The sequence below is a fragment of the Pyrus communis genome, chromosome 2 (genome assembly GCF_963583255.1).
Source record: "Pyrus communis chromosome 2, drPyrComm1.1, whole genome shotgun sequence".
Classification (NCBI taxonomy): Eukaryota; Viridiplantae; Streptophyta; class Magnoliopsida; order Rosales; family Rosaceae; genus Pyrus; species Pyrus communis.
In genome coordinates this window covers 31,892,610-31,910,176 of record NC_084804.1, presented here as the reverse complement: position 1 = coordinate 31,910,176, position 17,567 = coordinate 31,892,610, and the positions used below count along the sequence as shown (strand labels likewise).

General features: G+C 38.1%; 1 protein-coding gene across 3 annotated transcripts; it reads left to right on the top strand.

Annotated features, from left to right (window-relative positions):
* Positions 1-6,288: 6,288 nt before the first annotated feature.
* Positions 6,289-16,208, top strand: LOC137725530 (putative 1-phosphatidylinositol-3-phosphate 5-kinase FAB1D). Of its 3 annotated transcripts, XM_068464253.1 has the most exons (14): positions 6,289-6,538; positions 6,866-6,888; positions 7,485-7,717; positions 7,822-7,855; positions 7,943-8,650; positions 9,272-9,416; positions 9,491-9,826; positions 10,408-11,247; positions 11,823-12,157; positions 12,562-12,688; positions 12,837-12,992; positions 13,529-14,905; positions 14,976-15,242; positions 15,488-16,208. In XM_068464253.1, exons 3-14 carry the CDS (start codon positions 7,486-7,488, stop codon positions 15,830-15,832), a joined length of 4,902 nt encoding a protein of 1,633 aa, XP_068320354.1. In that variant the 5' UTR covers positions 6,289-6,538; positions 6,866-6,888; position 7,485; the 3' UTR covers positions 15,833-16,208. The 3 variants fall into 3 exon arrangements, with proteins under 3 accessions (XP_068320354.1, XP_068320353.1, XP_068320355.1); XM_068464252.1 differs by lacking the exon at positions 6,866-6,888; XM_068464254.1 differs by lacking the exon at positions 6,866-6,888 and having other exon boundaries at positions 7,434-7,717.
* Positions 16,209-17,567: the final 1,359 nt, after the last annotated feature.

Genomic DNA, 17,567 nt, shown 5'->3' with positions numbered 1-17,567 from the left:
AAGAAAGAATGAACGTAAAATAAAACACGTAAACTTAACTATAATGAATATGCAAACATGGAAACGTGTTAAGAGCATACAACTAATCAAGAATAATGTAGAAGAAATATTATGAAAAGGTACGAACAAAGGAATGGGTCCTACACCGAGAAGACTCGAAGATACCGATGCAGGAGTGCTTTGATGCCGGGATTGTATGCCTCGATTCTAAGTCCTAAAGGGGGCGCAAAACAAAGCGTGAGTGGACCAAGTGTATATATAGTAATACTAAAACGATTACTCTTCAAATGTACTAACCCCCAATTTTAGAAAAACTCATATAGCTAGTAAGTAATAGGTTTTCCGAAAACCCTAGTATGCCATAAAACCTTCATAAAACATATATCGTATATAGTGTGCTTAGTAGTGGTATCACAATCGCTCAAAGGCCCTGCATCGCCCACCCGAAGGCATATATAAATCTTATGCCCGAAGGCCCTACATCACCTGCCCGAAGACATATAAAATCTTTCGCCTGAAGGCCCTACATTGCCCGCCCAAAAGCATATATAAATCTTCCACCTGAAGGCCCTACATCACCCGCCCAAAGGCATATATAAATGAATATCCACTAAGTAAGCACAAAAAATCATAAACATAATCTTTCCAAAATATATCTCATCGGAGCTTAATAGCTCAAACATCAAATCATAAATCATATTCATAAAATATCTCAATAACGTAAATTCGATAAAGCATGATATTTCATAAAGCGTAAACCTGATAACTCATTAAATGTTTCATAAAACATAGTCATAAAATCATGCTTTTAATGTACGCATTTCTAGTAATTAAATCATGCATTTTGGAAGGGGTCCACTCATAGATACTTCGTCACCAAAGAGCCGTTCGAATAAGGAAGGACGTAATCGCCACTAATAAACGCACATAAGCACATAAAGGGACCAAATAAGTAAAACCCTACTAAAACAATTGAATTTGGGAAAATGGAACATAGATTTGGAATCAAGGCGTCGAATTGCCCTAAGAGGGGTCCCGAACAAATTTCATAAAAGTCAACGCAAGGAATATTCCATGAATTTTCTAGAGAATATTCCAGAAATATTCCAGGAATATTTCAGGAATATTATCCAGAGAATATTTTGAAGAATATTCCATCGGGTCTGGATTGGGTTGGAACTGGGCCAGATCCGGTTCGAATCTGGGTCTAGGGTAGCCTGGTTGGGTCGACCCAATTTCAAGCCATTAGTCAGTCGGCTTCCACGAAGAAGAAAGTGGGAGCTTGGAAATCTCCGTTCATCCCCAAAACTCGACTAAAACTAGTCATTCAATATACCAAATTGAAGCCTAAGGAATAAGGAAGAATATTATACCTATCATGTGGCCAGCCATGGCCGGAGTTAACCGGAAAATGGCCTAGAAGGCTTGGGTTATCGCTAGAATCTTGGGAAGTCTCCTTGAGCAGTTTCTGCGATGCTTCGATGTGCAAAACACACATGAATGAGTTAGTCTTCAATAAAAGATGAGGGAAAGACAATTCGAATGGTTTAGAACCTTACCCTTCGTTGGGAACGACACTATCTCGCCGTGACTCGTCGGGGAAGACGATGAACAATACCTCACTGTGCAAAGGGAGAGAGACCAGCAAGCTCGAGGCTCGTCCATTCGTTTCTGGATGCAAGAATGGGTAGGGAAGAAGGGGTTGGGGTATCATAGTCTCGCCAGGGTAGTGAGGGTAGCTCGGTGTCTGCACTTGTAGAGAAATGAGAAGGACGAGAGATGTGAGAGAGTCCAAAAGAGGGACTGTGAGTGAACTCAAAGGAAAAGGGAGAGATTTGTAGCTAGAGAGCAACCGGAGAGGGAAAGATGAGATAGATGAGGAAGTTAGAGAGAAGGGAAAGGAGACAGAGGGCCGGGAGACAAGGGAACATGTGGGCCCCTAGTAGCTCACAATATTAAAGACAAAAATACAAATATCTCCCAAACATGAAATTACAAAATTACCTTCGATGTTCCGTGTTTAGTAAAATCCGGGATGAGTCGTTACAAAAACTATCCAAAGAGCTTAGTCAAGCTTAATTGCTACAAACTTGCTGGCCTAACTATTACAATTTACAGTGATATTATGTGGTAAAGAGAGAAATCTTTGAATTTCCATCACTTACAAGCATCCTGCAAATGACAAGCACAACAATAGGCCTTTCAAAAGTTGTTGGCTTGTACTAGTTTTCCCAGCAGACCACACCGCTACAACTTGCAATATTCAGATATTATATATATAGGTTGGTTAATGAGTCTTTTTCTTTTTGGTGAAGGGGTTGGTTAAAGAGTCTAAACACCAAAGAGTGGATAATCCTCTTGAATAGCAAGTTGGAAATTGATTAACCCACTTTGAGGGACAATATAGTTAACTTGCATATGTGCAATAATATATGTTGGAAGTCAAAACGAGCATAGCGAACGACGAAGATCATTTAGAGGTCAATTCGGTACTACATAGCCATTAGATGTTGTAAGTTTAGATGACTTGAATTCACGGAACCAAATGAAATAATCCAGCTCAATCCAGATCATTCAAGGCTCGTGGCATTTAATGCCACGTGCATGAAAAAAATTTCCCCTTATCGAACTAACTTTTCATCCAGAATTTCTACCACTTTTTTTTTTTTTTTTTTGAAAATGAATTTCTACTACTTTGATATTCGGTAAAAACATATGCAAGTGAGGATTTTTTAGTTTATTACTCTCGAAATGGAGAGAAAAAAAAATCACTGGGAGTTTGGAAGAGGATCAAGGTTTGTGCATGTGCTGAGTAGTAGAATAAATAGTAGAAAAACGATTTGCCATTAGCCTTACCGGAAAATAATTATATACCGTATCATCAAGCTTTTTGTGTTTTCATAAAACATTTTAAGATGTGCTGAATTGTTTTAGTGAATATGGCATTTCTCCTTAACTACTTTGTTCCAAATTTAAATTAATAAAAGTAATTATCCACAACATATAAGTACTAGCTTAAAATCAAGCAGCTCGAAACACATGTGTGAAAACTTAAGATATTAAACTATATACTACTCACATGAAATTTAAAAGTGAAGAATTGAGAAGGGGAGTAAAAAAGAATTTAAAAACTTTTAAGCCAAAAGCCGTCGAGGAAAACTGGAAAATGTAGACAAAAGTCGTCATTGCGGGCGGCTGAATGACATTGGGCAGCGTCACAAAGCTTTTGACCCTCCAATTTTCTATTTTAATGTGAAAAATCCACTTATGCAGTGGTATCCTTAGAACATAATAAAGAAATGGAGCAACACCAATCTTATTACAATTCCTGGGTAACTATCAGATTTAGTTTCAACTTAGTAAAATATTGGTATACGTCAATGTATATCATGATTGATGAAATTAACTATGTGCACTATAAATTTTGAAAAAGGATTAATTATATTTTGTCCCTTTCAGTTCGGATGCAAAATGCCATACCTCATTTTCAAACAATATTTGGTTTCTATGCTTACATTAAAATATTTGTTAAATTGATGTGGCAAATTATGAGCCCATGTTTTTACCAACGTGGAGGCCAAATTTGTCCACGTGGATAATAAAAAATTAAAAGTAAAAAATTTAATTATTGTTGTGGTCTATTTTACTGAAAGGAGAGAGAGTGTGGCAGAGCGGGATGGAGAAGGGCATAAGGTGTGTTATTTAACATCGGTATCTACGTTGTGAATAAAAAAAGTTAATTCATTAAATTGAAGAAACAGAAAATTGAAATGAAATAACAGCAGAGCTAGTGCCAAAGCCACCCCCCCACCCAAAAATTCATCGTGGGCGAGCGAGGCTTTTGGCCTTGACCTAAGATGTTATTTGTTTTGTAGGTGCAATTTTTTCCAAGAACAAGGAGGAAGAAATTTGCATCCACAAATTTGTGCTTTCATTGAGAGCTTGAGTCCCACATTTGTAGAAGACTCTTGCATCCAAGGTTTTTTCTATTTTCTTGTCCATGTGTAGATTTTTTGTACGTTTTTATTATTAGAATTTTTTATTTGCAAAAATTCTTTGATAAAACATAAAAGAGAAGTACAATGGCTAGAAATTTAGAAAATTCAACAAGTGAAAATTCTAATATTCAAGAGATGGGACTGCGGCGATCCACGAGGCCAAATGTGACAATGAGTGGAGCGACACCACCACCACGAGGTTCTACCACATGAACCATTGCGGTAGCCACCATGGTGGCCACCCGTAGCGAGGTCCATGGTGTCACCACCATGGCCCGAGCCATGCCATCCAAGGCTCACGACATCAAAGCCACGACCCAAGCCATGTCATTCCATTCCCAATGCGAGCCTAATGTGTTGCTAAGCCGAGCCCAAGCCTCGCACCCGTGTGCATCACATGCCGAGCAGCCTGCTCCTGCAGCGCAGCCTGCTCATGTGGTTTCCCAAGTAGCCCAAGTCGGCCTGAGACTATCTCAACCATCTGGACCAACCATTGAGCTGGGGGCATTTTCACCACATTTCTCCGCGGATTTGACATTTCCCAATTCAAATCTCGCACCCGAAGTTTACCACCCTTTCACTGCTCAAGGAGGCACATTCCTTCCAAGCTCTTCCAATCCGAATGGCGAACAACACTTAGCCCGACAAGTCATAGAGTTGACGAGCGCCTTTGCACAACAGACTACCTTTGTGAATCAGCTTTTGCAACGCACTGAGATCCAATGTGCCCCAAACAAGGTGTCCCGAAGTAGGACAAGGGCAGACGAGGAACCTATCCGGCAACATCTCGGCAAACAGCCACTCAACCAGCCATGGACTAAACATTCAGGTAGCGTACACTCCTGATTGGGCCCCCGAGATAGCGTATACTCCCGTCTTAGCCCGCGGAGGAACGTGCACTCTCGACTAGGCCCACGGGCAAGTATACATTCACGGTTGAGGCCACACTCTGATGATCAACATGAGCAACCTTCCAGGCGAAACGTTCATTCGCGGTTAGGCCCACAAGGAGCATCATCCACATCACATCGGAACAGGCAGCACGACGGAAGGAAAGAAGCAGTCACTTAATCCGGCTTAAGTTCAACCGGCAGCCAACGAAGAATCCCCTCGCCTGCTAGGAACGGACCACATGCACCGCTACCGTGGCATAGACGAGCCGAGGATATAGAAGAGTAACCTGGACCAGCAGGTCAAGACCGGGGGCAGTCGAAAGCTCCACTACCCCAACAAAGGTAAATCCAAGAAGAAGTAGAGAGACTCCTTAACAAACTATTGCGTGATTTCTAGCACAATGAAGTGGCTGATGAAGCAGTATGGAGGGATATGACCAACATGAGCAGGTCACCCTTCACGGATAAGATCAAATAGTTAGAGCCTCCACGCAAGTTTAGCATGCCACACTTCACATCTTTCAAAGGAGATGGAGATCCGAAGAGGCACTTGAAGCACTACCGAATCAGGTCTAGGGTTTGTAGTGGATGAGTGAAAAGCTAGAGAGAGTCGCTCCCTTTGAGTTATGTCAAATCCTATATTTATTTTAATCATATAAATTGTTAATTCAAAGAATCATAATTCTACACTTACACACTAATTAAGTATGGGATGATCTCAGTGATTGTTTCACAACTGACTTTCACATATATTTCATGTTCGGAGTGCGATTATTGAGCACAAACAAAAGCAGCAGTAGGTTCCCCAAATACCACACAAACCGCAAGACCCTGTAAAAAAATCATCTCAACACATAGTTCTTGCATTCTTAATTCCATCAATATGGCCACAATTCTTCATATGGTTGCCTTAAATGGATAAGTTGTCATGTCATTCAAACTCAGTATAAAGTATAGTTCCAACTCCAACCGACTAAAATCAGCCGACATGAACCAAAGACAAATCTAAACAGTGAAGTTGACAAATCTGAATAACACTAACCGAATCCGAAATTAAAAAATTTACACGATGATTACCTATAATTGTAAAATGCCTGGAACTTAATCTCTAAAATCGAACCACTTGAACCAGTTCAAAAATAAAATTTGACGGATTGAGTTGTTATATCTATGATACATTTACTTACATTCTTAAATAAATATCACTAGACGGTGATATCATATTTTTGCTTATTATATATGAACGATGGAGAATACTTTTGTAATAAAACTCGAAAAAGAAAAAAATAGTTCTTTTACAGCTAGCAAACACTTTTGCATGGACCCCACTTGTAGGAAATTCAATTCATTTCCTTCCTTTTCTTTTCTTTCTCCTTGAATTCATCCGTTCTTTGACAATCCCCCCAATTCCCTCTCTCCATATTATACGACTCCAGTCCGAGTCTCTCTTCTCCGCGTCTGACAGACTCTCTTTGTGGACTCTCACCACCACCACCACCACCACCAACTTCTTCACTCCCTTCTACAATTCTTTGCTTTCGATTTCTACTGCTCAAATACACGCCTAATAGTATTATACTCTGGAGTCTGGGATCGCATGGATGTCGCAGCAGACAGCCATCTTTGTTCCTTCCGATTGCTTTAACAGTAAGTAATCAATTTATTCCTTCAGTTTTCTTTTTCTTGTTTAATTATTTGAGCGCTGAAAATGGTAGGTTTTTTTTATTATTATTATTAATAAATAGTTTATTTCTTTATTTTGTATGTGTAATAATCTTGTCCAGTTGTCGAATATCTTGGTGATTTTAATTTTGGTAACATGAGATTTTGATTGATGATTTTCTTTAGTGGATCACTTTTTTCACTTCAAATTCTTTGTTGGGTTTGTGGGGTTTTTCTCTGAATTTTGCTTATCAATTTTTCTGAATCAGTTTTTTTCATATGATTTGTTCATAATCTGTTCTCTTGGTGAAGGCTGGAATTCATTCAAGAATTGGGTATATATCTTCACTTGTTGCTTCTTCTTTTTTTATTTATTTTTGCATCTTTTATTTGTAATTTTTTTTTTTTTTACAAAAACAAACCCAATTTTTGGTTTCGGTTTAATGTAAAAATATTTAGGAAGATTTGTGCGTTTTCCGTTTGAATATTCATTTTATTTAGTACCATGTGGTTATTTGATGACCAAATTTTAATCTTGACTTGGTTTATTTGGACTTTCATATTATTTGGACTGGTTGTTCAACCTTCTTCTCTCTTTTTTCACTGGGTGATGTAAGTATGTGTGCATGTCCATCACCTTGTTTTTTTGTAGTATAATCTGATTATGAACCGATTTGTATTGATCCTCGCAACTAGAATTCGTGTTTAGAAATATCAGATAACCATAAAAGAATCCCGCTTTCTTAAACTTTTAATGGTCAATCTTTAAAGCGTTAAACATAGATTTTCAACCAGCGAAGATACGATTGGTAACTGGTTTTCCTGTTTTTCCTTGTATTATTGTTTAATTTTTCCTATTAATTTTGTTTGAACCAAATAGGTGACTAATTAGAAGTCTGTTTTCGGTTTCCTTTTGGAATTGGGTGTGCAGTATGTGTCACTACTGTGGTGCAGAATTGACACAGTCCAAGGAAAAGAAGATCAAACAGGAGAATTTGAAATCATTACCATTAGGTACAGGAGGCCCCAATAAGTATTGCAAATTTTGTGCAGAGAAACAGGAGCGAGAATCTATCAAGCAGGGTAATGCAATTTTATATACAATGCCAATGATCAGTCCAGCAACTTCCTTGTCACGCAGTGACAGTTGTGTATCTAGCTGCAGTAAGCGTACAATTTTGTATGATACATTTTGGCCGTCTTAAAATAACAGAAGTTTAGTCTATGCTGATGTGTTTCATAATTTCTTTTAACTTCTATTCTGTTAGGTGAGTTTTCTGTTGATGTGAGCTCATGCAATAGGTATGTACCCTCCTTTTAAAATTTCTGGTTACAGTAATCTTTCCCAAGTACTTTGCATGACCAATATTTTACTTTAATTTCCTATAGGGGTATTCAAGAGGAAAACACGACAGGCAGTTCTCAAGAGGATCTCATTTGTCGGTCTAATGGGAGATTACAACACTCAAGCATTGGACATCCAGTAAATGGAATTGATAGATCAAAAAAACAGAGGCAAATCAACCTGAGCGAAAGTAGTTGTGGTAGTGATGTGTATACCGTAAGAGATGTTCAGATTATGCAGACAAGCGATGACCATGAAACAAAAGGTAATCTTAATGCAAACACTGGTTCGTATAGTGATGGAACTGAGAACTCAAATTCTTTCGAAGATGATACAAATGCTGAGATATGGGAACCCCCTGAACCTGATGATCCAGAGGATGACTTGGAGGGTAGTGTTGCTTTCAATGATGACGACGAAGAGGAATGTGGTGATGGCATGAAATGGGGTAAACCGAGTTCTTTGAGTCATTATAGAGATGAAGGAAGTGGGATTTATAGGTTTAAAGAGGAAAAACAAAGAGCAATGGAAGCAGTGATTAATGGAAAGTTTAAAGCCCTGATCAGTCAGCTACTTAAATCTGTGGGTGTTGCATCATTGGGGGAGGGTGGTGAAAGTTGGGTGGACATTATTGCTTCTTTGTCATGGGAAGCTGCTTCATTTTTAAAACCTGATGCTGTTGTTGGTAAAGCAATGGATCCAGATGGCTACGTGAAAGTAAAATGCATCGCAACTGGTGTTCGCAGCCAAAGGTGACAGTAGTAAATAACTGGTTTTCTTTTGCGTTTCAGTTTTTAATTGTTAATTATCTTCATCTGTTTTTGTTTTAAATTTAGGTATTTTTATCTTTGTCGATATCTTTATATTCATTGAAAGCATCATGGCTGCATGTTTCGGATTTTTTTCTTTAGAAAATTGTTGTTGCTAAATTTTTAAATGCAACCTGAGCTTCTTTTTTTTTTTTTTTTTTTTTTCCTCTCAAAGTTATATGAGGTTGAAGAGTCAGTTATTTCAACTTCATCTACAACTACAACTTATAATCTTTATAAATAAATAAAAAATTATTTCTCCTTAAATAAATAAAAAATGTAGCAGCTTGTTGCTCCTTTCCATTACGGAATTCCTGAAAAAGATAATTAAATTTTTGCCTTCTAACTCATTAGATGTATTTTTTAATATAGGGAATGCTTGCCTGGTTGGTTGCTTAGAATCACCACCCAAAATTTCTATTGTTTCATTTTATCGATTTTTAAGACTTTTGAGATGCAATTCAACAGTGTAATAATCACCTCACTATTAGTTTTAGTTGGCATATTCTGAGAATACTTGTCATCTGGGAAGATGAAAACCTAAATTTGTGTATTCCACTGCAGTCAACTAGTGAAAGGTTTGGTCTTCAAAAAGCATGCTGCACACAAGCATATGTCGACCAAGTACAAGAACCCAAGGTTGTTGCTAATCAAGGGAGTACTTGGTCAGTCTTCAAGTGGATTGTCATCCTTTGATTCAATGGAACAGGTAACTGGATAATAATTCAGTCATTATATCAGGGCAGTAAACAATTACGTGTTCTCATATTTTCTTGCTAACAGGAAAAAGGTTATCTGAAGTTTGTCATCGAAATGTTAGAACTGTGCCATCCAGATGTGATTTTAGTGGAAAAAACTGTTTCTCGTGATATTCAAGAGTCTATTCTTGTCAAAGGAATGACACTGATCTTTGACATGAAGCTCCATCGCCTAGAGAGAGTTGCTCGTTGTACTGGATCACCAATTTTGTCATCAGATACAATGACGAGCGAAAAGCTAAAAAAGTGCGACTCTTTTCACATTGAAAAATTTAAAGAGGAACATGCTGGAGGTGGAGGAAAGGTCCCAAGTAAAACATTAATGTTTATTGAGGGCTGTCCTACACGCCTTGGCTGTACGGTTAGTGAATAATCCACCCCATTTTAGTCTGATATTTGCATGATCTACACACACATGTTCCAATGCTGAATACTGTAAAGACACTCCAGAGTCCTTTTGAATATGAATTTTCCGTATGATATTTGATTCTTACATGTTGCATTGTTCGTTCTGTAACATTTACGTTCAAATAGCTTGAGCTTAACTTAAATAATTGCATCTTATTTTTTCACACTTATTATTAAAAATAGTGCCATACTGAGAACTACTGCTCAAAGGAGCTGCTGTATTTCCAGAAAATATTTATCTCATCTCAAGTTATATTTACTCAATATGCCTTTTTTAATCTACAATTTCAGAGCCCTACAACTTCTTTAATTCAATCAATGTGCCTTCTTTCGCCATCATTTTTTTCGAGTCATAACTTTAAATTTGAACTGCCTAGGTTCAGACCATTCTTTTTTCATTGGACTTCTTGAACATACTTTTGTGATCTGACACAAGCAATCATATGATAAGCATTTTGTCAAATTTGATAAGAGAATGAAAACTTTACTGCTTAGCATCTCATATGAATAACCGTGCTTGAATTGACCCTACAGATTTTGTTGAAAGGAGCAGAGAGTGATGAATTGAAGAAGGTCAAGTGTGTAGTGCAGTGTGCAGTTATTCTGGCGTATCATTTAATTCATGAGACTGCTTTCCTTGTTGACCAGAGAGCAATGTTCTCTACACTTCCATTTGCTGATGTAGAAACTGATTTGTCCACTGATAAAGAAACCTTTAATTTAGGATCTATTAACCCATGTGTTCATCAGAATACAGAGACTAATGCTGAAACTAGGTCTGATACAATTGATATTCCCAGTTCCAATAGATTTAATGAAGGATGTTCCCACGATTCTACCTTGGAATTTGAAGGCCGTTCCACTTCCGATGCATCTTACAACCCTGCTGTACTTCCTGGCTTCTCGTCCATTTCAGCATCATTAAGGAAAGTTATAAGGGAGAATTTTCCTCAAGCATCTTCTTCTTATCAGTCTCTTTCTTCATACTTTGGATTCAGTGGAAGAGAACTGAATGACCGGATCACAAGATCTGTTTCTGCTTGTACAACTCCTGAGGCAACTGATCATTGTGATGTTGAAGATAAAGGTAGTTTCCATGAAGAGAGATCGCTTAATGGGCATAATCAGACTTCATTTACATGCTCAGAAGCTTCTCTTGAGGTGAAAGAAAATGGTGGAAATAGTGAAGATCAAATGAAAAGTAAGAACCAAATTAGCCATGTGTTGGATTCTCAGAGTATTTTGGTTTTGATGTCTAGCCAAAATGCTTTAAGAGGCACTGTTTGTGAGCAGAGCCATTTTTCTCATATCATGTTCTACAAGAATTTCGATATCCCCATCGGAAAGTTTCTTCAAGATAATTTACTCAATCAGGTTGCACATATCTCTAACTTTAGGCATTTTATTGACATTTACTTGTTGCATTGTATGTCGTAAATGATTAGGTCCAATGTGTTATTATGTATGGGTTAGGATCCGGGGACACACATTTTGACACATGTTTTTGTGGCTCCCATGTAACTTTTTTCAAGGATCTGAACCGTCTATATTTCAATTCATCATTCATTGATCATCCTTGCAAAAATTGGACAAATCCAAAATCATTAAGACATTCATTTGCAGTGAAGAGGATGGACGAACACGGTTCTACAAAGAACACTAAATTTAATCCAATGGTCATGTGTTTCAGATTTGGGTGCTTTTTAGTAGTCAAGATCTTTGAGGTAAGACATAAAAGATAGATGGTTGGATCGTTGAATACATTACAGAGTGGGCCCCACAAAAAATGTGTCATAGAGGTGTGTCGCCGGATCCTAACCCATTATGTATATATGTTTTCTGGAATGTTTCAGTGTTATCTGCTGAAGGCTGTTATTTTGAGTTTTTTTTTTAAAAAAAAAAAAATGGCATTTTTGAAGATGGGACTGAATGAAACTTGTATCCTGCAGCAAAGCCAGTGTACATCATGCGGTGAACTTCCAGAAGCTCACTTCTACCATTATGCACATCGTAACAAGCAGCTTACTATCCGAGTTAAACGGCTCCCTGGAGAAGTGCATTTGCCTGGTGAAGCAGAAGGGAAACTTTGGATGTGGAGTCGATGTGGTAAATGTAAATCTAGGAATGGAATCTCACAGTGTACAAAAAGAGTATTGATTTCCACTTCTGCACGTTGTCTATCATTTGGAAATTTCCTGGAGCTCAATTTCTCGAACCCATCTTTGTCTAATTTATTTTCTAGCTGCGGCCATTCTTTGCAGAAGGACTTTCTCTACTTCTTTGGGTATAAATTTATTCACTCTCATCTAGTGGTACTTTTGGCTTATATCAGCAGTTACTTAAAGTGTATTTTCAAACCTTCTAGTTTATGAAAGGATTTCCATTCAATTACATGGGGAAATCTACTTAGGATTATGCACTATGGGAGGTTGCGTTTGGCACTTATCTGGTGCATGGGAAGACATTTCCTAGGTTAAAAAGCATTCTGATGCCGTGCTACATTCCGTTTTTATGGTTATTTTAATTTTTAGAATAAAATCATGGGAAAAAAGTTGCATATTCTTTTGGATTGGATCTGTTAGTATATTTTGGTGCATCTACTTTTATATTAAGTCTGCAAGCAAGCAACTGTACACCTTCTATTTTTTATTTTTTATCCTTATTATGTTATTTTTGGACGCTCTGCAGATTAGGCCCTATGGTTGCTCTGTTCAAGTATTCCCCTGTCACGACTTATACTGTTTCTGTGCCTCCTCTGAAGCTTCCAATCAGCAGTTCAATTAGACAAGACTGGCTTATGAAAGAAACTCAGAATGTATATTTATTTTCTGATTTTTGCTTACTTCTTTGATTTCTGATGATTCATTATTATGTCATATGCCTATGGCAGAAACATTAGCCTTCTATTACCTAACCTTTTCCTATTTCCTTGCACTGGATGTGACCTTTTTGTTTCAATCCAGGTGTACATGAAATTGATTTACTTGTTCAAAGAGGTTGCAAACTCTTTAGAGAAGATGAGATCTCAGTTTGATGGGTTGACCTTGAAACTTCGAGGCTCATTTAAAGAATTCTCTGACATCGAAGAGATGCTAAAGCAAGAAAAATCTGAGTTCGAGGTCACCTTTCTCTATACATTTTTTTGTCCTGTTAATTTTGTGGCATGTATTGCATAAAGGCTTTGTTGTCGTTGAATTGCAGAAAGGATTGCTTGGTAGGTTTGAATGTGAATGCATTTGTTACAGTATGTTGCTAACATTGCCCATACTTCTGTAGTGGCTTTTGTGATCTGTGAAAAAGGTTGTATTGCGCGAGTGTTCTTTATTATTTCCATAATAATTGCCTAATTTGTTTGTGTTCGGACATTTGGTTTGGATCTTCCCATTTGTATGTAGTATGACATTCTTGTACAGATTTGTTGTCCTTTTAAAAAATTATTACTTTTCAGATGCATTGAATTCATTTTGTTATTTGTTTTAAACTGAACTTTTAAGATTTCCTTTTTAAACATTTAAGAATGATGTTATGAAGGATGTGAGCTTTGTCTGCTTATAAATCTTTAGTTCATGAACTTTAGTTCACGAATTTTGTAGTAAATTCAATTGTAGGAAATTTGCTTTTTATCCTTTTCACCGGATCCTAATTACAAAAACAGGTAGTGCTCAAGAATGCTGTTACCAAGACTGAGAACTCGGACCAGGCTGCCTACAAACTACTTAGCTTGAACAGAGTACTGTGGGAACTGCTCCTTGAAGCATGCATTTGGGAACGGCGCTTGCATTCATTACTGTCACTAGATCCTATGATGATCCATTCTAGAGCTTCTGAGAAGGTAGAGCCAGAAAAAGTTGATTCGGATATTGGTATCAATTTAGAAGTCAAATTCGATACAGCTGCCGAAGCTGATGGATCTCCAATAGAAGACATTCCAATTGAAGGTCCTGTTCAAGAATCTAATGGAGCTGATCCAGTTGATGTGTCTGATTTGGCTGAGGGTTTCAAAACACCGAATGTGGATGGTTCAAGCCCAAAACGGTTGGACAGGCAGGGGTCCAATCTGAGAAATGGATCCAGCTATGATCATTGTGAGAATGATCAGCTAGCAGAAAATGTGGATTGTGGTGCTTTTCCTGATTCAAATCTATCAATGAAAGGTACTTATTACCGTTCACAATCATTCGACTTGGAAGGTTCACATGACTGGTTTTGGGCACCGTTCTCCGAAATTCGTCAAGTTGGTGTGAGAGATCTACAGAGAGTGTTCTTTTCAAAGTTTGAAACAATTAGTAGCTATACTGCAGAGCATTTACCCACAGCGTATCAGCTGATCACGGAAGAAGGGAAAATGCTGCACATTCCTCTTGGAACTGATAATCATATTGTGTCAGACTATGAAGGAGAACTGTCGAGTATGATTGCTTGTGCACTGGCCATATTGAAAGATCTACCTTTACAAACAGAGGTTCTTGCTGACGATAGCAAGGGAGAGAGTGGAGTTGCTGCGAGAACATTTGAGCATTTACACGGTCTGACTCGACTTCCCACTAATACTACCCTGCATGGGTCTTCAAATGGTTCATTAGATTTAGACTCTGTCCATAATATGGCAAGCATTTCTTCAGATGAGTTGCGCTTCTCGAGTTTTGATGGGTTGAATTTGTTGGATTCTCTGGTTCCGCCCGGAACTGTCAACCCAGTAGTCCCTCTAGGGGTTTCAAAATCACTTGGCAAGGATAAATATACTGTAATATGTCCATATGCCAATCAATTTCGTGATCTCCGCAATCGATGCTTCCAATCTGAAGTTGATTATATTGCTTCCCTTAGCCGTTGCAGAAACTGGGATGCTAAAGGTGGGAAGAGCAAATCCTTTTTTGCCAAAACACTTGATGACAGGTTGATAATTAAAGAAATCAAGAAGACAGAATTTGAGTCGTTTATGAAGTTTTCTGATGAGTATTTCAAGCACGTAAAGCTTTCTTTTGACAATGGAAATCAAACATGCCTTGCGAAAGTTCTTGGGATTTATCAGGTTTGTAGCATTTGATTTTCTTTCCATTGGCGGATTGTTTCTTTCTGCATACTAAAATTTTTCTTTGTAGGTGATTGTGAGACAGACAAAAAGTGGGAAAGAGATGAGGCATGATCTGATGGTCATGGAGAATCTTACCTTTGGGCGGAACATCACTCGCCAGTATGATCTGAAAGGTGCTCTACATGCTCGATTCAATTCTGCTACTGATGGTTCGGGAGATGTTCTTTTGGATCAGAACTTCGTCAATGACATGAACTCATCTCCACTGTATGTTAGTAACAAAGCAAAGCGTATATTGCAGCGGGCTGTGTGGAATGACACAACTTTCCTCAATGTGAGTTGCACATATTTCACTCCATTTGTATGTAGTTCCGGATCTTATGAAATTCCTTTAATAACGGCAGAGGATATTACTGGTCCTACTCTATCTAGAAGGGGTATCTTCCGTTCTATGATAATTTTTTTATTCTACATTTAATTGTCTTCCACCCGGTTTATTGTCCATTGGCTTCAATTCTATTCTAATTCTATTATAACCTCCGCCAATAAACTGATATGGTTTTGTTCTTAAATTTTCAGTCAATCAATGTCATGGATTATTCATTGCTTGTGGGAGTAGATACTGAACGCCGTGAGCTTGTATGTGGCATTATTGATTATCTTAGGCAGTATACATGGGACAAGCAACTAGAGACATGGGTGAAGTCTTCACTTGTGCCAAAAAATGTCTTGCCGACTGTCATCTCTCCAAAAGAGTACAAGAGGAGATTCAGAAAGTTCATGTCTGAGCATTTCTTGAGCGTCCCTGATGATTGGTGCTCACCAGAATCCTCTGACCCTTGTCACCAATGTGCTGTTGGAAATGATGATTCTTCTCATTCAAAATCCCAAAGGAAAGGCGGATTAAACAGTTCGTCAGCCTAAGCCAGCCTTTTATCTGGTATCATCATTTTTCTTTTTTCCATCGACATATATCAATGCTGCTATTACTGTAAATAGTTCATCGTCCAGTTCTGCCCTGTTATTGTGCGATTTTTGGCAAATTTCTGGGGATAGTTTCAGACCTTTTGGTCACAATATTCAGCTAGAAGTATAATTTTTTTTTGTAAAGCCTATTTAGGAGGTATAGAGTTGCAGTGGACGAAAAGCTGTGAGTAAATTGGAATCAGTGAATCGTAGCCATTATTGTCGTTGACGACATTGTTTCTAGTACATCTGTAAATGCTACTCGCGGATTTTCAGTGCCTGAAGTGTGCAAAATACAAGCTAGTGAAAAATCTTACACAATTTATTGCTCTTACTCGAGTTTTGTTTTTGTGTTTTCGGTTTTCTTCAGTTCGGCTTGAAGCTAATTTGGTTAAAACCCTGCATTTGGTATATTAAGTAGATTATATGTGGGCTTGTTTTGGTCTTTACGTACTGCTAAATTGCTAATCCAATAAAATATGGGTGTTGGTCAATTTTGGATATCTAGTTGTGCATGGTTAGTTGGTGACTTATTTGTGCACTCGCTAATCTACTCAATCTACGAGCATCCAAAGAACTTTTGCTGGGATCGCATTTAAGAGGGACTGGCCACCACCATCCAAGCAGCCACACCACCATCGCGAAGCCGCCGCCATCGAGAAGAAGACCCGACGAACCAATTGGATGAAACGGAAAATGGAGGTGGAAAACCACCCACGCTATGAGCGCTCCCATGATCGTACCAAGTAGTGCTAAAAGCATTTTAAGAGCCACCCAACCCAAAGCATGTCTCCCAATGAGATCCATGGAGGAAACACAAGATGAGTCGAGTGGCTGAGGCTGGTGGATGGTGACTCGCGACTAGGAACAATCATTGGAATGGAAGAAAGCATGAATCCTGGACCTGAGACAACAATCGTCCTAAACTGAGACAGCCCAGAGAAACTGAGACAGAGCCCAAAGAAACTAAGATAGAACTCAAGGAAACATAGGCTGAGCTCATATACAGAATCACCAGATACAAGGATCATAAGCACAACAAAACAAAAAAATGTAAGGAAAGCCGAGGGTTGCTGGAAAGGGTTGCCACCAACCCCAATTTAGAGGTGGGGCTGGCGGCTGGGAAGAGTTTGTGGGTAAAGACCTTGGCGAGGGAGAGAAGCGGGAGAGAGAACGAGAAATTTTAGAGAGAGTCTCACTTGTGTTTTCAGTAGGTACTTGTTTAGAAAAAAAAAAACATTTGAAAATGCTTTTTTAATACAGTAAAAAAAAAAGTATTTTTTTTTACTCATAAACACTAACAACTTTTTTAATACAGTAACTAAAAGTATTTTTGCGCTATTATATTTAAAAGCACTTTCATTTCACCAAAAGTGCTTATGATAATGCTTGGCATTGAAATTCAAAAGTGCTTTTGGGTTGAAAAAAAAAGAAGCAGTTGAAGTGCTTTTTGGAAGAAGCATATACTGTGTATTTTCTTAATACACCAAAGCACTTGAATTTATCTTAAAAATTTCGATGTACTCCAAATAAAAACACTTTTATTGAAAGTGATTCTGAGCAAAAATGCTTTTTAGAGAAGCATTTCCAAACGGAGTCGACGAAGAAAACCTTCCATCAAGAAATTCAATACTTAACAAACAGAGAATTGCTTGTCTCCCTCACTTGAACAAAGAATCCTCCCCTTCTGCAG